General features: G+C 40.7%; 1 protein-coding gene across 1 annotated transcript; it reads left to right on the top strand.

Annotated features, from left to right (window-relative positions):
- The first annotated feature begins 151 nt into the window (after window positions 1-151).
- On the top strand, window positions 152-14,969 carry LOC106601588 (progestin and adipoQ receptor family member 4). Its single transcript, XM_014193899.3, has 3 exons — window positions 152-1,311; window positions 9,471-9,689; window positions 13,571-14,969. Exons 1-3 carry the CDS (start codon window positions 1,038-1,040, stop codon window positions 14,002-14,004), a joined length of 927 nt encoding a protein of 308 aa, XP_014049374.1. The 5' UTR covers window positions 152-1,037; the 3' UTR covers window positions 14,005-14,969.
- The last annotated feature ends 4,050 nt before the right edge of the window (window positions 14,970-19,019 follow it).

Raw genomic sequence — 19,019 nt, 5'->3', positions numbered from 1 at the left:
CCATTATTAAACATTATTCCAAAAATAATACCAGACAGTGACTGGTGAGGTATTTATCCCTGTCTCCCTTGTGCTGTTTTCTCATAAAACCCCAGTGTCAGTCCCCCGCAATAATTCTCTTCAGTACCGCTCTATACCCACATTGGATTAGAGCGTCACTGTCCGGTACAGGGCATCAGTCATCCGATGCGAGGGACTCGACGCCGGTGAACAAACGAGTCACATTTAACAAGAGTTTGGACGGAATCTTTATGGGAAATGGGGTTACCAATACGAGAGAAGATCTGGACACGAAAATCTGTATTTGTTGTGTCGGATTGACATCTTCCTTATCCATATTTGTTTGAAATCTCCAAATCACAGCAGTAGCACGCTAACGCGTTCCATCGCACTACATCTGTAGTTGTTGGTCGGTGACAAACTAGCTACCGCTAGTTAGCTGTAACCAGAATATGGATATTTTTGTAAATACAATAGAGATGATTGTGCGCGAGCGTTTAGCTGCTTTTACGTTATGACCTGCTAACGTTAGTCCTGTATTGGAAATCTGACCGCTAAACCCATTCCTCTGTAGTCAGTGGTATCAAGGTGATGGATGGAAGTAGCTAAGCTAAAGCCACTGGACTTGTGAACCGGTGCAGATTAACTAACTATGGCTAATGATATGTGCCGTGGAATGTTGTACGCTAGCTAGCGACACATTGAGAAACTAGCTAGCAGCTACCATGAATTATATTGTGTTAGCTAACCTCCGACAGATGTTGGGTGTTATGTCGGCAATTAAATGTAATATGTAATGTATACCACGGGCTTACACCATGTATGTGGTTGGCCTCGTCCTTGTCAACCCCTGTGGTTGACACAAGTATCGGTTTTTAAAAGCAAACAGCGGGATAAAAACGCTGTCACCGGTAGTGGTGCTGAAAAGAAAGAACATATTTTCTGTCGCTAGCTCGCTACAGTATTGTAGCTATGGGAGCTAGCTAGCTATGTAGCTAGCAGCACATTATAGCTAGCTACCCCCCCAGATTTGATCAATGGTGTCTAATAAATTTTTATTCGCAATAATTCTACTATATGTGTATATAGGTGTACAGTCATTATTTTACTTTTTTGGCGGCGTCGTTTTAATTATTTTGGTTGCTATGGCATTTTTAAATGGACCCAGACTATTAGACTGGGCGAATTCACCTCCTCATCTTCAATTCAACAAATACGTCCTGACTGGATACCGACCAATATCTTCTGTCCAAGACTGTATAAGAAGCCTTTTTTACATGCACAACGAACTGGGAAACATATACACACATGGTGAGTTTAAATATTTTGGGATGAAGATAACTTGCTGGCTGGCTAGCTACATTTCTCTAGAAATAAATGAGTGGGTTTGCTAGCTAGCTAGCAACAGAGCAGTGCAGATCTTGCCTGGGTGAAGGCTTTGCTATGGAGCGATTTCAGTGCCAACAGAAACGATTTGAATTCAATATTTTTGTATTAAGATATTGAATTTAAATTCTATATTTTTCAATTTGTAATGCACAAATTTAGTTATTGAATTCATAAATTGCACTTGTATTTCATGATTTGAAACTGAATTGAATGAATATTGCATTCAGTTTTAAAATTCAATTTCAATTCCATTAAATATTGAAATCCAATATTTATATATTCCATTTCAATATTGTATATATTGCTTTCATTGTCTGTGTATTAAGTTTACAAAATATAATTTCAAGTTTAGCAAAGTTTCTTATTTTCAACTTCTCAGATGCATTCAGATTCACTTTTCAAATTCAGTTCTTTAAATTCAGATTCAAAACCAGAGACATCATCCTGTTACTTTGCTAGCAAGGAATGGTGGAAAATAACAGATAGAATCACACTCTCCAGGGTTCTCTCCAGGATATTTTAACAAGGTGGCGCAGCATCCCCACTTACATTGGGGAGAACCGTGCGCTCTGTGTTAAACAGGTTTCAGGCATTTTCTAAAGCCAATGTGTCATGTTGAATTTATCTTCTTCCAATGAATTTGGCATTTGAACTCTTTGGGCTATAAGCTATTATGACCCCTTTGCTGAAAGCTAAAACTTGGAACATGGTTGTGGTTTCTGTGACCATGCTTATGTGATGAGAACCTTGCCTGAGATCTGAAGATGTGTTAGTTTGACATGTTAGACATATTAGTTTCAAGTCTCCGGCAAGGGTACTCATTATAATGTGAGTGACTGGGTGAAGACTTTGTTAACCTGCTGAGCTAAAGCCTAGGCATTGGTTCTGTGACTTGGATGGGTCTCTTCGAGGAGGAGGTCAAAGGGGGGTGAAGTGTAACAGGTGGTTCGTGGACCATGCTTACATGATGAATACTCTGAGACCTGAAAAGTTGCATTGTCTGGCACACAGGAGACCTGGGTTAGAACCTAATCATGTCTTCCGGTCTCAGGCAAGGTTGTTCATCACCTGCATGGATCACCAAACCACCGCTGTTGTGCTCTCATTAAATATGGTAAACAGATTCTTATGCATTTGTTTGCCACAGAAAGTGTTGTTCTATAGTAGGCCTGAGTTCAAACCCAGTCAGTTATATTGGTGCCGTGAGTATGAGGTCTAAGGTGGGTGAAATGTAACCGAGATCCACACTCTTTTAATGAGTAACCTTTATTTTTTATTCAACCTTTATTTTACTTGGCAAGTCAGTTAAGAACAAATTCTATTTTCTGCAATACTGGGCCAATTGTGCGCCGCCCTATGGGACTCCCAATCACGGCCGGATGTGATTCAGCCTGGATTTGAACCAGAGACTGTAGTGTTGCCTCTTGCACTGAGATGCAGTGCCTTAGGCCCCTGTGCCACTCAGGAGCCCTTGCTGGAGACTTGAATACTTGTTAGCTTCCTGAACTCATCCATATGGGATTTAGCTAAGTGGGCTAACACAGTCTTATGACATGCTGGAGACCTGGTTCGAACCCAGTCAGTCACAAGAGCAAGATTAAATAGGGAGTGGAAAAGCTATCCTCAGAAGGGCTATGACAGGGCAATTCAACTATATTCTTATGGGGGCCAAATTGCATTTATTTTTGTCACACTCTTACGTGTCCTGTGTGCATCATAGAGGGGAACAGAAGGCACGACAATATTCAAGAGTCTTAGAGAGGCCCATTCAGGAATGGGGTCATAATAGCTTATAGCCAAAATGGTACACATTTTAGAGCCAAATTAATCGGAAGAAAATAAATTAAACATGCCACATTGGCTTCAGAAACCGCCGGAACCCTGTTCAACCTGTAGAACGTTTGATTCTATCTGTTAACTTCTACCATTCCTTGCTGACAAAGTACCAGGATGTTGCCTCTGGTTTTGAATCTGAATTTAGAGAACTGAATTTGAAAATGTATTTAATTCAATTGAAATTAAACTTTAAAACTATTAATTCAATTCAGTTTTCAATCATGAAATACAAGTTCAATTTATTTATTCAATTATTCAATTTGTGCATTACAAATAAAAAAATGTTGAATTCAAATACAGTTTCTGTTGGCACTGAAGTCGCTCCGTACTGTGACCAGTGACAGCAGCCATGGAAAGGGTTAGCTGGCTAGCTAACTAGCAAGCAGCTTGCTATTGTAGTTAGTTGAATCACAGTAAGTTGCCATAGGCAAAACCAAAGACAAATCTCATCAGCAGCTGATGACTAATATAATAAGCTTTATGTAAAGTTTTGGTTGCACCTGGTAGTACATTACAGCACAGAATAAACTGGTAATAACGTGGTAATTATGTCAGAAAGTATGGTAACAAGTTATAGATAATCACAATGAATTTGCCCACATACTCTTATAATTTCAGTATATGTGTTGGGCAGAGAAGGAGAAGGCTGTCTGTGTCTCTAAAAATCCTCTTCATTTTCAGATTGAAGTGACCAAGATTGCATATGAAACCATGGTCTCTAGCATAGGATTCTTGATGACCTCAAGTGAAGTCAACTTGCTACGGTATAAAGGATGCTCGTGTACCAATGGAGTGTTGAGTTTTAGTGTCAGCCAACTCCTTCCATTTTACTTACAGCACACCCTGCCAACAGTCATTAAAACAGACAGGATTAGTGATCACCAGGTCAGGGGGGAATTTATGCCTGAAAGGAAGAGGAATCCTTTATTAAGACCAGGAATGATTGATTGATTGGCAGGCAGCTTAGCCTCTCCCTTACTATGCAATTGTCATTCAGAGAAAAGTAATTAAAAGAAAAAGGATGTTCAGAGAAAAAGGTTTGTCATTCAGAGAAAAAGGTTTGTCATTTAGAGATAAAGGTTTGTCATTGAGAGAAAAAGGTTTGTCATTTAGAGAAAAAGGTTTGTCATTCAGAGAAAAAGGTTTGTCATTCAGAGAAAAAGGTTTGTCATTCAGAGAAAAAGGTTTGTCATTTAGAGAAAAAGGTTTGTCATTTAGAGAAAAAGGTTTGTCATTCAGAGAAAAAGGTTTGTCATTTAGAGAAAAAGGTTTGTCATTCAGAGAAAAAGGTTTGTCATTTAGAGAAAAAGGTTTGTCATTTAGAGAAAAAGGTTTGTCATTCAGAGAAAAAGGTTTGTCATTCAGAGAAAAAGGTTTGTCATTTAGAGAAAAAGGTTTGTCATTCAGAGAAAAAGGTTTGTCATTCAGAGAAAAGGGTTTGTCATTCAGAGAAAAAGGTTTGTCATTCAGAGAAAAAGGTTTGTCATTTAGAGAAAAAGGTTTGTCATTCAGAGAAAAAGGTTTGTCATTCAGAGAAAAAGGTTTGTCATTCAGAGAAAAAGGTTTGTCATTTAGAGAAAAAGGTTTGTCATTCAGAGAAAAAGGTTTGTCATTTAGAGAAAAAGGTTTGTCATTCAGAGAAAAAGGTTTGTCATTTAGAGAAAAAGGTTTGTCATTCAGAGAAAAAGGTTTGTCATTTAGAGAAAAAGGTTTGTCATTCAGAGAAAAAGGTTTGTCATTCAGAGAAAAAGGTTATTGCAATATTCTTGCAGCATAATAGCATTCAGAAAATAGGCTACATAAATACGGATGTATGACTCATTGGGTCTCATTGGGTAAAAGCGTCTGCTAAATGGTATATATTTATATATATATAAAGTTGGTGAAGTCACACAGGTCCCATTTTTTGTAATATATGGCACCTGAAAACCAAATAAGATCACACAAATGGAGTCTACATGTTACATTTGCACAATATGTTCAACAGCTGGAATACTTTTGGATAGAAACACGCAACTCCTGTCTAAAGAGTAGCAATCATACTTTGGACCGATTAGGCTGTGTTTACACAGGCAATCCAATTATATTTTTTACACTAATTGTTTTTTTGGCCAATCAGATCAGCTCTGAAAAATATCTAATGTGATTGGTCAAACGACCAATTAATGGAAAACCCCCAGAATTGGGTTGCCTGTGTAAACGCAGCCTTATAGAGCCTGTCCAGTTGTACTGTTCAGTAGTGCTGAGCGGGGTATGGAGGGAGGGTGCAGAAGAAATCACACTCAAAATAGATGTTAGACAGGAGGCTGGTGGGAGGAGCTATAGGAGGACAGGCTCATTGTAATGGCTGGAAAAGAATAAATGGAACCTATCAAACATGGAAATCATGTTTGACTCCATTTATACCATTCCAGCCAATACAATGAGCCTGTCCTCCTATAACTACTCCCACCAGCCTCCTCTGGTGTTGGATTGCATTGGCTGTATCACCTGGTCAGGACAAATGATTTTACATTCGGAAAAGCAGAGTGAGCGAAAGATGGGGAAGAAGGCAGGATGTGGAGGAGAGTGATATGTGTGTATCAAATTTCAAGGACCTGATTTTGCTCACCAAGCACATTCCAATAGCCTAAGTGAAGCAACCTACAACACTTCTTTAGTTTAAGGGCAATTCCTTGGTAACGGAATTACGCTGCGATTTTTCACAGGAAAGAACTGTGGTCTTTGCATCTGCACTGTTTTTCCAGTAAATGTTTTAATTGTATTTACTGTGCAGGGATCTCCCAAAGACCATAAGAGAAGAAGAAAAAAAACAGCCTTCAGAAAGTATTCATACCCCTTGACTTTACCGCTTTTGTTTTTGTTACAGATTCTTATGCTTTTGTTTGCCACAGAAAGTGTTGTTCTATAGTAGGCCTGAGTTCAAACCCAGTCAGTTATATTGGTGCCGTGAGTATGAGGTCAAAGGTGGGTGAAATGTAACCGAGATCCACACTCTTTTAATGAGTAACCTTTATTTTTTATTCAACCTTTATTTTTCTTGGCAAGTCAGTTAAGAACAAATTCTCTCACCCATTGTCACGTCCTGGCCAGTATAAGGATTAATTGTTATTGTAGTTTGGTCAGGACGTGGCAGAGGGTATTTGGTTTATGTGGTTTGGGGTGGTGGTTTTTCTAAAAAGGGCATTTGATTTATGTATTCCGGGGTTTTTGGGCACTGTTCCTTGTTTATGTAATTCTATGTTTAGTCTAGGTAATCTGTTTCTATGTTGAGTTAATTGGGGTGGACTTCCAATTGAAGGCAGCTGTGTGGTGTTGCCTTTGATTGGAAGTCCTATATTAGTTGGGTGTGTTTGTCTGTGTATTTGTGGGAGATTGTTTCTTGTTTTGCCGAGTGAGCCTTTCAAGACTGTTTCGTTGTTCGTAAGTTCGTTTCGTTTTGTTGTTTTGGTGTGTTCATTCTGAGTTAATAAATGTCAAGATGAGCGTACACATACCTGCTCCGTTTTGGTCCTCCATTACCAACGACAACCGTGACACCCATCTACACACAATACCCCATAATGACAAAGTGAAACGTTTTAAACATTTTTGAAAATGTATTGAAAATTAAATGCAGAAATATCTCATTTAAATAAGTATTCACACCCATGAGTCAATACTTTGCAGAAGCACCTTTGGCAGTGATTACAGTTTTGAGTCGTCTTGGGTATGTCTGTATCAGCTTTGCACATCTGAATTTTTTTTTTCTTCTCAAGTTCTGTTAAGTTAGATGGGGAGTGGCGGTGAACAGCAATCTTAGTCTTTCCACAGATTTTCAATAGGATTAAAGCATTCCAGCGTTGCTTTGGCTGTATGTTTGAGGTCATTGTCCTGTTGGAACGTAAATCTTCTCCCCAGTCTAAGGTCGTTTGCACTCTGAAGCAGGTTCTCATCAAGGATTTGCCTGTATTTGGTTCCATTCATTGTTCCCTCTATCAGTCTCCCAATCCCTGCAGTTGAAGAGCATGCCAATAGTATCATGCTGCCAGCACCATGCTGCACAGTAGGGATGTTGTTAGACGGTTGATGTTCTGTGCCTGGTTTTCTCCAGACATCGCGCTTTGCATTCAGACCAAATAGTAAAATGTGTCTCATCAGACCACAGAATATTTTGCTTTATGCTATCAGTCTTTCACGTGCATTTTTGCAAACTCCAGGCATGCTGTCGTGGCTTATTCTCAGAAGTGGCATCTGTCTGGACACTTTCCCTTAAAGTGCTGTAAAGACTGTTGTCCTTCTGGCAGGTTTTCCCATCTCAGCCAAGGAACTCTGTAGTTCTGTCAGTGTTCATTGGGTTCTTGGTCACCTCCCTGACCAAGGTCCTTCTTGCCCGGTTGTTCCGTTTGGTCAGAAGGCCAACTCTAGGTAGAGTCTGGATAGTTCCATATTTTTTTTATTTCCCAATGATGGAGACCACTGTGCTCTTGGAAACTTTGAACACTACAAATTGTTTTATACCCTTCCCCAGATATATGCCTAATCACAATCTTGGAGATGTACTAGTTCCTTGGACTTCATGGGATAGGTTCAGCTCTGACATATATAGACAGGTGTGTTTCTTTCTAAATCATGTCCAAAAAATGGAATTGGTAACAGGTGGACTCCAATCGAGTTGTAGTGACATCTCAAGGATGATCAAAGGAAATTGGATGAACCTGAACTCAATTTGGAGTGTCAAAGCAAAAGAGTGTGAATACTTATGTAAATTAGATATTTCTGTATTTCATTTTCAATAAATTTGCAAAAATCTTGAAAAAATACATTTTCACGTTGTAGTCATAGGGTATTGTGTGCAGATGGGTGAGAAAATACATCTATTTAATCAATTTAGAATTACGTCTGTAACAACAAAATGTGGAATAAGTCAAGGGGTATGAATACTTTCTGAAGACACTTACACTCAGTGGCCAGTTTACTAGGTACACCCATCTAGTACCGGGTCAGACCCCCCTCTTGCTTCCAGAACAGCCTGAACTCTTCAGGGCATGGATTCTACAAGGTGTGGTTGGTGTTCAAACATGGCTCAATTGGTAACAAGGGACTTAACGTGTGCCAGGAAAACATTCCCCACACCATTACACGACCGCCACCAGCCTGTACCGTTGACAGCAGGCAGGATGGAGCCATGGACTCATGCAGCTTAGGCTAAATCCTGACTCTGCCATCAGCATGACATAACAGCAACCGTGATTAGTCGGACCAGGAAAAGTTTTTCCATTCCTCAGTTGTCCAGTGTTGGTGATCACGTTCCCATTGGAACCTCCTCTTCTTGTTTTTAGCTGATAGGAGTGGAACCCGGTGTGGCCGCCTGCTGCAATAGCCCTTCCGTGACAAGGACCGACGAGTTGTGCGTTCCGAGATGCTGTTGTACTGCACCGTTATTTCCCTGTTTGTGGCCTGCCTGTTAGCTTGCACGATTCTTGACATTCTCCTTTTGACCTCTCTCATCAACAAGCTGTTTTCGCCCACAGGGCTACGCTGACTGAATGCTTTTCGTTTGTCGCACCGTTCTCAGAAAACCCTAGACACTGTCATGCATGAAAATCCCAGGAGGCCGGCCATTTCTGAGATACTGGACAATCGTACCACGCTCAAAGTCACTTATGTCATCCTAGCGTTCAATCAAACAGTAACTGGATGCCTGTTTGCCTGCCACATGACTCACTGTCTGTAGGACCGAACCATTTAAAAAAACAATTTTATTACTTCATTTTTTATCATATAAGGCCATTGTTTGCTCTAGATTGCAGGAAATTGCAGTTACAGGTGTTCAAAAATCTTGGCTGTACTCTGCAGCACCTCCTTGTTTAAATATCCTGGGGAGAACCCTGATGTGTAAGGTGTTCAAAGTAGTCATTGTACATAGTTGTTTTTTCTTGCCATACTGTGTAATTCTGTTACTGTGGAATTGCCCTGTAGTGCAGCAGTAATTGTTGCTGAAGCTGAACAAGAGCTTGTGGAAGGTGAAAAAAAGGTGTCTATGCAGTAGCGCTATGCCGTATTGCTAATGTGATTGGAAATTCATCACACATTTGACATTTTTTTGTCATTTCATTGGAATATAATAACAGGTGAAAATAAACTATCCGGTACAGTAGTGAAAACTGCAAGCTTTTTGTATTGGTAAATCTGGTGCTAGTTGTCAGCAAGATTTAGGCCTATTTGACCGGACCCTGTTTATCCTCTTCACCCCTTCCTGACAGGTATCCCTCTGCTCTGCTTCCTGTTCCTCATCCCGCTCAACTTCCCCTGGTCCCAGATCAGTGTGACATGGCTGGGTGTGGTCCACTTCCTGGCCTGCCTGTCCCCCCAGCTGGGCTCTGTGCTCTACCACCTCTTCATGAACCACGAGGGAGGAGAGCCTGTCTACCACACCCTTCTCACCCTCGACATGTGCGGCATCTGCATGATCAACACGCTGGGTAAGCAGAGGGGCTTCTGGGTAGCAACTAAAAGCTCTCTACTCTCTCATTCTTTCTTTCATTCTCTCTACCTTTTTATCTCCTTTCTTTCTCTTCCGGCCTTTTGTTTTCTGTGTACACTGTCTGGCGCACTCTTTTTGTGCAATCCATTTTTAATTTACATATATGCAAATCATCTTGAGTATCCAATAGCCAGTGTGTCGTACCAGCAATTTGGTGCCTTTCAAGATGTGTAACTTGGTAGGGGAAAAAAAGTTTGATTTCACACTTTGTCATAAAGAGTACATGCATAACCTAATAAAAATAAAAACATTTTCCAATCTCATAAAAAAAATGACTATAGTAAGTGCCTATTAAACTAGTATGGGCTATGTGGGACGCTAGTGTCCCACCTGCGGGACACAGCCAGTGAAATAGCAGGGCGGCAAATTCAAATCAGCAAAAATCTCAGAATTCTAATTTCTCAAACATACAACTATTTTACACCATTTTAAAGATACACGTCTCCTTAACCCAACCACGTTGTCCGATTTCAAAAAGGCTTTACGGCGAAAGCAAAACATTAGATTATGTTAGGACAGTGCCTAAAAAATAAAAGCCACACAGCCATTTTCCAAGCAAGGACAGGCGTCACAAAAACCAGAAATACAGCTAAAATTAAGCACTAACCTTTGATGATCTTCATCAGATGGCACTCATAGGACTTCATGTTATACAATACATGTATGTTTTGCTCGATAAAGTTCATATTTATATCCAAAAACCACATTTTACATTGGCCCGTAATGTTCAGAAATGCTTTTCCTCCGAAAACTTCCGGTGAATGAGCACATTTACAGAAATACTCATCATAAACGTTGATAAAATATTAAACTGTTATTCAAAGAATTATAGATAAACATCTCCTTAATGCAACCGCTGTGACAGATTTAAAAAATGCTTCACGGGGAAAGCACACTTTGCAATGATCTGAGTACAGCGCTCAGAAAACAACAGCAGGCAATACAGATACCCGCCATTTTGGAGTCATCTAAAATCATAAATAGAATTATAAATATTCACTTACCTTTGATAATCTTCATCAGAATGCACTCCTAGGAATCCCAGGTCCACAATAAATGTTGTTTTGTTCGATAAAGTCCATCATTTATGTCCTTTTTGTTCGTGCGTTCAGTACGCTACTCCAAATGTAGGAAGTGCGCAGAAAATTTCACGACGAAAAGTCAAAAAAGTTATATTTACGTTCGTAGAAACATGTCAAACGATGTATAGCATCAATCTTTAGGGCCTTTTTAACATAAAACTTCAATAATATTCCAACCGGACGATTCCAATGTCTTGAAAAATGTAATGGAACACAGCTAACTCTCACGTGAATGCGCGCCAATGAACTCATGTCCACTCCTGAGTCAACAACTTCCAACTTCCTTTGTTCGCTCTCTGTTCACCATAGAAGCCTCAAACAACTTTCTAAAGACGGTTGACATCTAGTGGAAGCCTTAGGAAGTGCAAAATGAACCCTAAGTCACTGTATACTGAATAGGCCCAGTCTTGAAAAACTACAAACCACTTCCTAGTTGGATTTTCTCTCAGGTTTTTGCCTGCCATATGAGTTCTGTTATACTCACAGACATCATTCAAACCGTTTTAGAAACTTCAGAGTGTTTTCTATCGAAATCTATTAATAATATGCATATCCTACGTTCTGAGCCCGAGTAGTAGGCAGTTTAATTTGGGCACATCATTCATCTGAATTTCCGAATACTGCCCCCGTCACTAAAAAGTATTAAGTGCCAAATAAAGTATTATTATTATTAAACCTTTATTTTGACAGGGAAGTCATCTATATGACTTCCCAGTCAAAACTGTTCGCTGCTCTGGCACCCCAATGGTGGAACAAGCTCCCTCACGACGCCAGGACAGCGGAGTTAATCACCACCTTCCGGAGACACCTGAAACCCCACCTCTTTAAGGAATACCTGGGATAGGATTAAGTAATCCTTCTAACCCCCCCCCCCCCCAAAAAAAAAGATATAGATGTACTATTGTAAAGTGGTTGTTCCACTGGATATCATAAGGTGAATGCACCAATTTGTAAGTCGCTCTGGATAAGAGCGTCTGCTAAATGACGTAAATGTAAATGTATATATACAGTACCACTCATTCCAGGGTTTTTCTTTTCTTTTACTATTTTCTACATTGTAGAATAATAGTGAAGACATCAAAACTATGAAATAACACATATGGAATCATGTAGTAACCAAAAAAGTGTTAACCTCTCTAGGGGAGGTGGGACGAAATCGTCCCACACTATTCAACAGCCAGTGAAAAATCAGAGCGCCAGATTTAAAACCACAAAATGTCATAATTCTAAGTTCTCAAACACAGGACTATTTTACACCATTTTATAAATACACTTCTCCTGAATCGAACCACGTTGTCCGATTTCCAAAAGGCTTTACAGCGAAAGCAAAACATTAGATTATGTTAGGAGAGTACATAGACACAATAACCACACAGCCATTTTCTAAGCAACTAGCATGCATCACAAATACCCAAAACACAGCTAAATGCAGCACTAACCTTTGACGATCTTCATCAGATGACACTCCTAGGACATCATGTTACACAATACATGCATTTCTTTGTTCGATAAAGTTCATATTTATATATAAAAACAGCATTTTACATTGGCGCGTGACGTTCAGAAAATATTTTGCCTCCAATACTGCCGGTGAATCAGCACCACAATCTACAAAAATACTCGTCATAACATTGATAAAATATTAAACTGTCATTCAAAGAATTATAGATTAACATCTCCTGAATGCAACCGCATTGCCAGATTTCAAAATAACTTTACTGGGAAATCACACTTTGCAATAATCTGAGTACTGTGCTCAGAAGAAAACACTAAGCGATACAGATAGCCGCCATGTTGGAGTCATCTAAATTAATAAATAGTATTAGAAATATTCACTTACCTTTGATGATCTTCATCAGAAGGCACTTCCAGGAATCCCAGGTACTCAACAAATGTTGTTTTGTTCGATAAAATCCATAATTTATGTGCAAATAGCTTATTGTTGTTCGCGCGTTCAGTTCAGCTACTCCAAATATGCGCACTGAAAATGTTGCGACGAAAAGTAAAAAAAAAAATTGTATTTACGTTCGTTCAAACATGTCAAACGTTGTAAAACATCAATCTTTAGGGCCTTTAGAACGTGAAGATTCAGTAATATTTCAACCGGACGGTTCCTGTGTCTTGAAAAATGTTTTGGAACGGAGGATCCACCCTCGTGAACGCGCCCCAATGAAGTGATGTCATTCCCTTGGTGACCAAGTTCCCAGCCTTCTCATTCGGTCTCCGTTCATCGTAGACGCTTCAAACAACTTCCTAAAGACTGTTGACATCTAGTGGAAGCCTTAGGAAGTGCAAAATGAACCCTAACTCACCGTGTGTTCGATTGGCAATGACTTGAAAGGACTACAAGCACCAGAATTCTCACTTCCTGCTTAGATTTTTCTCAGGTTTTTGCCTGCCATATGAGTTCTGTTATACTCACAGACATCATTCAAACAGTTTTAGAAACTTCAGAGTGTTTTCTATCCAAATCTACTAATAATATGCATATTCCAGTTCCTGGGCCTGAGTAGTAGGCCGTTTAATTTGGGTATGTTTTTCATCCGGCCATGAAAATACTGCCCCCATCCCAAAGAAGTTAAACAAATCAAAATATACTTTATATTTGATATTCTTCAAAGTAGCCACCCTTTGCCTTGATGGCAGCTTTGTGTGCATGATTCTCTGGGATGGGAATATTTGTTGTGGTGTAGTTTAATGACTAACTGCCTCTGACTTTGTGTGTTGTTTGCCTCAGGAGCGCTGCCCATCGTCTACAGCACCCTGCTGTGCTACCCATTCACCCGCACAGTGGCTCTGCTCGTCTACATCCTGCTGTCCAGCTACGCTATCTACTCGGCCATCACGGCGCGGAGTAGCGTGCGGCGTCTGCGCTCCTTTGCCTGGCAGGCCCTGTTCCGCTTCTCCTTCTTCCTGCTGCGCTGGGTGGGCGTGGGCGGCGGCAGCCCCACCTCGCTGCAACACTTCCTCACCATGGACGCGCTGGCTGTACTGGGCGGGATCATCAACATCTCGCGCATCCCAGAGCGCTTCCGCCCGGGCCTCTTTGACTACTGGTGCAACAGCCACCAGATCATGCACGTGCTGGTGGTGGGCTCCATCCTCTACCTGCACTGGGGTGTTCTGGACGACCTGCTCTGGATCAACAGCCACCACTGTCCCTCAGACTGAGCCCCACCCTGCCTGGAGTAGGACCAGCAGGGAACAGGGTTTAGGACCTCTGGGGGGAGGGGGCTGTTTCAATAGGTAATGGTTGGGAAGGGAAGATGGGAAGTGTTCATGAAGATGTGCATGGAAGGCCAGATAAAGTGTTTTACATAATAGGGATTGGTGCAGGCTTTGACACATGTGCACCTAGCAAGAATGTTCATACTGTATCTGTGTCCATCTTGCCATTATACATGCGTTGCTATTTATATTAGGGAACACACACAAGGATTTGTATATTGGCTCACTGGTCAACACACACACACACACACACACACACACACACACACACACACACACACACACACACACACACACACACACACACACACACACACTGCAGAGGATCTGTCAAGATTACACACAAAGGAGATTAAGGATTTGATATCAGAAATACACATAGAAATGTCTACAAAAAAAATCATGATATGCAAGTGAAGTTACACTTGAGCAATAGTTGATTTTCTCTTATCCTCATGTGTCAATTACCATTTCAACCTATGGCTTTTATCAAAGTGGATCCGTCAATGATGCATTAATTCTTTCTGAAGTATTTTTCAGATGTCATTCTATTGCAACCTATGCAGCACATAGCATATAAACTTTAGAACAAACACACACACTGCACACACTCACAGCGTAGCATGCATACATGCTAGTAATGCACAAGTAATGCACAAAGCACTCCCAGACCCGTCACAGAGTCCTATGGAACTACTTGAGTTACTGTGTATTAGAGAGGATATTCTCCCTCTCATTATTTCTTCCATGTTTGTTTGTCTTTCTCCCTTCTCTCTGACTTTGTCTGTCTCTCTGTGGTCAGGTATGGGTAACTGGGTATGGGTAACTGGGTATGGGTGAAGGGTATGGGTAACTGGGTATTGGTAACTGGGTATGGGTAACTGGGTATGGGTGAAGGGTAACTGGGTATGGGTAACTGGGTATGGGTGAAGGGTATGGGTAACTGGGTATGGGTAACTGGGTATGGGTGAAGGGTAACTGGGTATGGGTAACTGGGTATGGGTGAAGGGTAACTGGGTATGGGTAACTGGGTATGGGTGAAGGGTATGGGTAACAGGGTATGGGTAACTGGGTATGGGTGAAGGGTAACTGGGTATGGGTAACTGGGTATGGGTGAAGGGTAACTGGGTATGGGTAACTGGGTATGGGTGAAGGGTATGGGTAACAGGGTATGGGTAACTGGGTATGGGTGAAGGGTAACTGGGTATGGGTGAAGGGTGAAGGGGTTCATTCCTTGGCTTGTTAGTGCTCATTTTGTTTGAAGTTTACCTCCCTTTTAGTGCAATCCACATAGCCTAAATGCTAGACTGAACTTGGATGCGTTGTGCCATTGAAAATACAGCCATTTTGATTAGGGAATCATGACATATTATCCACGTTTACAATTGCTATTGTTGAGTTACATTAAGTTACTCTTTATTATTGGTTGACCTTAATCTTGTGAGACAGTGCTTTTTATTTATTCATCAATATCTATATTTAAAGTGACAATTCCTCACATTTAACTAAGGAATTTGATTTGGTGTTGATTATTGTAATCATGTTTGGCACATACTGTAGTCAATGAAAAGGGCACATAACGTCTTAAATGAAGATGCCTAAAACAGACCGGATGTCTCTCTTTATAATACCTGAACAATAGTTACATGACTGTGCAGGATGGATCTTGTTGACTGAAAAGGGAAGTTCTGCCACCAAAAAGATGCCAAATGTTTATTACGCTACAGTATTAGAGAGACCGTTTGTGATGAGGGTTTTTTAAATTTGAATGCACTATTATTATTTGACTACTAGAAACCAGTAGGTTCCCCTGAGAGGGTAGAAATGGCCGACAGCTAGGCTACATTCTAGGCTTTTAACTGTCCGAGGCCAGATAATGATTTGGTATGATGCACTGCATTCTATGCCAAAGCTGGACATTATTACTACATAACATAGCCCAGTTTGAGTCTTTGCACTTTGTTACCCTTAGAGAGGTACAGTACTGTAGTACCAAGCTGACCGGTGCCATATAGTATTTCATTAGACAACTGCAACCAAGCATGAATGAACCCCTAACCCTCTCACCATTTTCACAACCAGTAACCCTGAGCAAACTATTTCTGGTTACTCAGTTTTAAAGTAAAAATTGTTGGCACTAGTTTCTGCACTGGCATTTGAGTTTATGCTCTGAGGAACAGTACAATGTTTACTTTTTTGATTACTTTTGTGTTTTATAGATTTTGTTCAAAGATTGACTGTATGTGGAAGGTTGAGACCAAGCGTTTAGTTTTTTTAATCTGCTTTGTTCTGAGGGACCTTTTACCTAGTCGTCCCATGGACTAGTTAAGTTTGCATGTTTCTATGTAACATTGCACTTTTGTAACCTGGTGCACACACTCACACATAACCACACTAATTTCCACTTCACTCACAAGTTGCCAAATGATGTGTCGAGGGCCTCCGTTGTAGCACATGCTTTGCTCACATTGAGTCAGGGGTGAGGGAGAATGTCCCAGCCTCTCCCACACAGGCCTCAGACTGCAACCCGACCCTGACTAGTGTTAAACTGTTTCTCAGCCCCCTTATGAAACCACCCCTGTCATGGTGAGTACATTACAGCCATGGCCCCTTGTATCGTCATACGCTGAAATTGTATTACAGTGCACTGAATGAAACTGATTATTAATGCATGTTAGTAGCTCTCAAACATAAACTCATTGTCTCATACGAGGACTTTAACTTAGTATTAGCCAAATGCTTGTGCATTGTAACATATGACACGTCATGCGTCAGTCACTCCAGCTAAGAACTTTACATGCTGTCAGGGCAGTGGACCATGAGTGTTAAGAGAGGAACATACTACATACAGTATATACTAATACAGGAATATGAGGGACTACAACAGAGGCAATACAACTATATCAAATAAACTGCACTGTTTATTTATTTTCAAAAGGGCTTTGGATCAAAGTGAATACCAGTAATGAAACTTATTTAAAGTCCATGTAAATACATGTATGTATGTAGATTATATATACATACAGTGCAAACAGTATATAACGCTGATACTTTTTTATACATATATGTAAAGGAAAGAAAGCAGAAGTAGGAACCTGGAATTCAATATGTTTGTCACCTCAGACAATGCTCTGTGTCCGAGGGAAAAGGGACCTGGTAAGAGAAACGGGCTGAGGTGGGGTTCTACTGTGTATTAATATCAACCACATCCAACCTATTTACTCTAATATGTGAACCCAGATAAAACGGATTATTTTCAGTTCTGTTGTAGAGATGGGTAACCGTGTGGGTTTTTGAGAGACACAGGGTTTAAGAATGCTTTTGCTCGATTAAATGTAACCTCATAAAAATAAAAGACGGGGAAGATACGGGGGGGGGCATGTATGAATACCTCTGATTACAACTGGATATCTATGCATTATCAGATACAAATACATTTACACTGTCTGAAGTGGATGTGTGTTCAAGTGCTGTTTCTCAACTGTCACAAAAACCAAAAAGGGCCAGTTCTCTACTCAAAGGGACTCCACCACCCTGGGTTTTCCACTTCTCAGGCTGCTATAGCCGTAGCTGTTACGTTGAGGCCAGGGGGGTCCTCTCTGAAACATGGCTTTTAGAGACGCACACCACAGAGGCCACTGTGAGGGACTCCTGAACTGAGTAGGGGTCTGAGGGAAGGTAAGAGTCAGCAGTAGTAGTAGAAGTAGGGATTATTTAGGGATTCTTGGGGTGGGCTCTGATAAAACAAGGTGAAATGTATTTAAAGAGTGGTTGAGAAAAGAGTTAGACTGTGGAAACGGGAAGATGGGAGGGGAGGGAAGAATGTGGTGTGAGAAAGAACTCAAAACCATTTTTCAGAGATGGAACCAGGCCCACCAACAGTACCATTTTTCAGAGATGGAACCAGGCCCACCAACAGTACCATTTTTCAGAGATGGAACCAGGCCAGCTAATGGTCATTGTTTTAGTCTGTATATTCTGCTATTCTATGATGATAATGATGACATGATGTATGAAAACCCTAACAAAATGTAACGTTTTGTTTTGTACACAGGTGCCAGCTAGCCTGTTTCTGACTATTTATAAAGGATTAACTGTCCACTATTGTTATACGATGATGATGACGATGATACTTATTATTATTAATACAATTACTCTGTGGAGGGTTGGTACTAATTATGATACTGTCTGTACAGATGATGAAATGCCCTTTTCCTCTTGATGAAGGGAGCTTTCTTGAGGGTCTGTCTGTTTCTCTGTCCTTGTCTTCGGTCTGTCTTGGTTTTTGTAAATGAATTGAATGGCTGTTCGTTTGGCCCCATCTGGTGGACATAACTGTAACGTTGCAGTTCATTGGAGGCATCATATTGTATCGTATAAAGGCTCACCGCCAACCGTTCTGTGTCTGGCACAGGAAACCCTGTTCTGATATTTTCACTAATTGATCTTTTGACCAATCAACTCTGAAAAAGATCTGATGTGAAAAGACCTGATGTGATTAGTCAAAAGACCATTGGTGGAAAACCAATACCAGAATTAGACAGGCTGCTTTTACACAGGCAACGTGACTGACTGACATACTTACTACTCATCAGTGTTTACATGCTACGAGTGACCAAACCCTGCATGTTCAGGGTTGCACAAACCAGTTAGGAATGTATATTATGGACCCTGTATGTTTGAATATATGAGCTGTTTTATTAAGATCTCATACTTCATGTGTGAAATCTGTGTTTTAATGTGTTTTGTCTGTCCTGCTCCATGTCTGGGTGCAAGTTGCATCCTACTGTGCCTCATCGACCCGCCTGTGTTCTTCTCACCAACGCTTCTGTTAATTTATGGCCATCTTGTATCTCCCTGTGTCTAGTTTCTCTACATGTGTCCATCTGTAGTGTCTTGCATTATACAGACAGGCCCTCCCACTCCTCAGTCTCCAGCAACGATTGTGCAATAAACTG

This window comes from Salmo salar, chromosome 03 (assembly GCF_965601325.2).
Source record: "Salmo salar chromosome 03, fSalSal1, whole genome shotgun sequence".
NCBI classification, from domain to species: domain Eukaryota; kingdom Metazoa; phylum Chordata; class Actinopteri; order Salmoniformes; family Salmonidae; genus Salmo; species Salmo salar.
Note: the sequence above shows the minus strand (reverse complement) of the source record. Positions and strands in the feature narration are given on the sequence as shown.